Source organism: Eptatretus burgeri, chromosome 3, assembly GCF_056783735.1.
Source record: "Eptatretus burgeri isolate ZD-2024b chromosome 3, Ebu_testis_v1, whole genome shotgun sequence".
NCBI classification, from domain to species: Eukaryota; Metazoa; Chordata; class Myxini; order Myxiniformes; family Myxinidae; genus Eptatretus; species Eptatretus burgeri.
In genome coordinates this window covers 76841997-76846119 of record NC_140963.1, presented here as the reverse complement: position 1 = coordinate 76846119, position 4123 = coordinate 76841997, and the positions used below count along the sequence as shown (strand labels likewise).

At 42.2% G+C, this 4123-nt stretch overlaps 1 protein-coding gene across 2 annotated transcripts in view; it reads left to right on the top strand.

The window, feature by feature from the left end:
• LOC147030220 (CD63 antigen-like) overlaps positions 1-1394 on the top strand; it is a 23378-nt gene extending 21984 nt beyond the window's left edge. For both annotated transcript variants that reach the window (XM_085874055.1, XM_085874056.1), the window contains exon 8: positions 1018-1394. In XM_085874055.1, the coding sequence (XP_085730181.1) occupies positions 1018-1083 (66 nt within the window). In that variant the 3' untranslated portion in view covers positions 1084-1394. The remainder of the gene's footprint in view (positions 1-1017) is intronic.
• The last annotated feature ends 2729 nt before the right edge of the window (positions 1395-4123 follow it).

Genomic DNA, 4123 nt, shown 5'->3' with positions numbered 1-4123 from the left:
AATGCGAGAGAGAGAGAGAGAGAATGCGAGAGAGAGAGAGAGAGAATGCGAGAGAGAGAGAGAGAGAATGCGAGAGAGAGAGAGAGAATGCGAGAGAGAATGCGAGAGAGAGAGAGAGAGAATGCGAGAGAGAATGCGAGAGAGAATGCGAGAGAGAATGCGAGAGAGAATGCGAGAGAGAATGCGAGAGAGAATGCGAGAGAGAATGCGAGAGAGAATGCGAGAGAGAATGCGAGAGAGAATGCGAGAGAGAATGCGAGAGAGAGAGAGAGAGAGAGAGAGAGAGAGAGAGAGAGAGAGAGAGAGAGAGAGAGAGAGAGAGAGAGAGAGAGAGAGAGAGAGAGAGAGAGAGAGAGAGAGAGAGAGAGAGAGAGAGAGAGAGAGAGAGAGAGAGAGAGAGAGAGAGAGAGAGAGAGAGAGAGAGAGAGAGAGAGAGACAGAGAGAGACACAGAGAGAGACACAGAGAGAGACACAGAGAGAGACACAGAGACACAGAGACACAGAGAGACAGAGAGACAGAGAGACACAGAGACACAGAGAGACAGAGAGACAGAGAGACACAGAGACACAGAGAGACAGAGAGACAGAGACACAGAGAGACAGAGACACACAGAGACACAGAGACACAGAGACACAGAGACACAGAGAGACAGAGACAGAGAGACAGAGAGACAGAGAGACAGAGAGACAGAGAGACAGAGAGACAGAGAGACAGACAGAGAGACAGACACAGAGACACACAGAGAGACACAGAGAGAGACAGAGAGACAGAGAGACAGAGAGACAGAGAGACAGAGAGACAGAGAGACAGAGAGACAGAGAGACAGAGAGACAGAGAGAGAGAGGAGAGGGAGAGAGGGAGATTGAGATTGAGATTCACAGAATGAAGGTGAGCAGTCACCTTGGAATGGGGATGAAGAATGGAGGTGAGTGCTCACCTTTAATGATACATGTGTCTGTTTTTACAAGATGTGTTATGTAAAACAAATGTTAATGTTCATTTCCTGTTCCCTCAGCTCCTTGCCACAATTTTCGCCTGTTGCCTCATGAGGGGAATTCGGGATCTTGATGATGAATTCTGATAAAACTTTGAAACAGGAGAGAATTTTTCGTTCCACTACCTGGTATACATTTCCTGCATGCTTTCGATCACTGACACATTAGCACAAGTACAGCAGTAATACAGATACCGTACCTTGCTGGTATAACTATTAAAACTCTTCCAAAACCAACATCATTATTACATTTGTTGGAATTGTATTTTATTGTAAAGAAATGAGACTTTTTGGTTTTCAGTATGATGAAATAAAAACACTGTCTAATAACCTTGTACTGCATGCATGTTATGTACAAAAGCTTTCAAAAGTATTAAAAAACAGGCCATTCTTGTTAACTTGTTTGTCCCATGTGTGTGCCATTGCCCCCATGAACCTCAATGTCCAGAAAAGCAAATAAGACAAACATGGAAAGGGTCCTGGACTACCATCCAATAGTTTGGGTTTAAAAAGCTCAGGTGTTCGTGTCCTGGTTTTATCCACAATGGGCTTTGACGATATTAAAACTACTATTCTCATATGGTGCCGGTAAAGGATGTCATCTTTGGAGTGGGCCTACACCGAAGCTCTGACTAAAGGACTTTGGACTTTGCACAAAGCTTTCTTGGGCTGGAAAGAGTGCAGAGGTAGTATACTCACCTTTTGAATTTCCCAATCTCTATTCAATTCCCAAACTTTCATCCCAATTAATCATAGACAAGACACTATCACAATTCTTCAAAGGATGTAAGGTCTGTTGCCCTATTTCCTGGCATTGCTTTTGAATGTTGAATATTCCACCACCTTTCAGGAAGAGTACACCTATGTCCACCGGCTAAATTCCTGCTCCATTTGAAGACAGTTTCAACAGCACCCTTGAGTAATGACCCATTCAACAATGGAAATAGACTGGTCATGGCTGCATCGATGCCTCCAAAAACTGTCAAGATCAACAACCGCAAAGTTATATTTAGCCAGACACAGCCTCTTCGGTTAATTTTCCAAAAGGCATGAGCACGCAGAGTTCCATGCAAACACCGTGGTGTCATGTGTGTACTGGACTCAAACAAGGTTGGTGCATTTTCATTAATGAGAGATTAAAAAATAAACATAAACAGAGATTGAGCAATGAAACTGGTTTATTGAGTTTGACAATTATCAGTTGTGCAATATTGTAGTGTTACCAATTCCAAGCCAACTGTGTGTGGCTTGGATCTTTTCTTGGAATGAGATGAACAGCAGAGTAAAGTATTGTCCAAAATATAATTAATAACAAAGTAGTCAAAGACAAATATCTGATTAGTAAACAATTTGAGAACCATAGATTATGGAGTTTTGTGACAGCCAAGGGTTTGAATGGAACGAGTTGTGTTCTGTAACGACGGACAAACATTCATAACATTACAAACTTGGTGAAACGAATCACTCATAGCAAAGATAACATGATATGCAAATTTAACAGGTGGATAGAATAACAATAACATATAAAGTTTATTTGTACACTCAACCAAAAGATATTACCGAAACAGGATGTTTGGAAACCTTCACCATTATCCAGCCTAACCTACTTTGCTCCAATGAAGGGTTACAAGCCAAAACGGCACCTTCACCTTCTCACGGCAAATGGCATACTTCGATCAACATTCTGTTGATTCCATCCGTTATACTTCCCTCTAATTTGGTTTGCAGTTCAAAGAACATTGTTTTTGTTGAAGAGAAGGTAAAGACCAGTCATAAGGTATGGTAATAAAGAATAGAGTAGAGTACATTCAATCCCCCATCCCTTAACTACCTCTCTTCTCTTTGTCGGTCAGGCTTGCAGTGTTTGGCCTGTCGTTAATTTGAGCGAAAACATTTATCACACCGAGTACGGATTTTATCGACAGGGCGATTCACAATGGCAAAGCAAGCAAGCAAGAAGACACAGTACACTGTAGTTTTACACACGTACAAGTACATTGCAGTTTTGCTCTCGTACATGGTGCTGTGATGCATTGGGAAAGCACCGCACTAGTCGGATTTCTTCACCTCAATGATAAATAACAACGTGATTAATGAGTGTGCTCGCTCGTTTGGTGATGCGTCTTGAATCAGCAGGCACTCGCAATGTCTCGTTGAAGTTACAGTTGAAGTTACTGCTGCCAGACGTGTGAAACGGTTAGCCTTGGGGTGAGTATTGCATCTGTGCTGAGGTTAGCGTTCTGGTTACGATGAAAGTCATCACTAGATTTGCGATTAGATTAATGTCATTACGCAGTGTGTGAGTTAGGGTTCGGGTTATCATTAGATTTGTGCACACATTAAGCTTGTTACATTATTGATGGAGTTCACATGAAGCTGAATGCAGTCCTGCTGGTTGGTTTGAATCCCTTTTGCTCCAAAGATGTCATCTCCATATCCCATTCACTGTAACAACACCGATGACATCAATTTTCTTTCCCATTAGCCCTCACAAGGTTTTATTCAATTCCACTGGATAGCATTGGAATTTCATGGGAATCATGCTTTGTTCATACATATCCTCTTACACATGAAGCAATTCCCACCTTGTCCAGATGTGGATGTTATGCATAATCGCCGAGACAGGACAATGTTGCTTTTGTGCACACTGCACACGAGTGTTTAATTCGATGTATGTGCAGTGCCTCGATGTGCGGGGATTTGGACCTTTCATGGTTTTGTTTCAAGACGTTTATTTTTGGATAGGGATTTTAATTTTGGGATTGAATTCCCAACTTTGGAAGATCATGCCTGTCCCCTTGAGGTCGTGTTTCGTTCATTCCAGATTGTGACTTCTGCCCATTTCATCTTACATTCTGAGAAATACTTGATTAAGCCCATCAACAGGAAGGTTTTCAAACAAAATCTCAGCTCCTGGAAGAGTGAGGTGACAAGACCCAAAACCACGCGTGAAGGAATATGTATGAAGATGGTGTTTTATGTCCAGTTAACCCTATTATCCATAACGTGTTTACAGGGGTGACTATAATATCCTAATATCCATACTATGCTTGCCATGCTTCTGCACAGCCAAACGTTTGTCATGCACAGGCCAAAGCCGTCGATACATTCTCCATTGGGTCAGAGC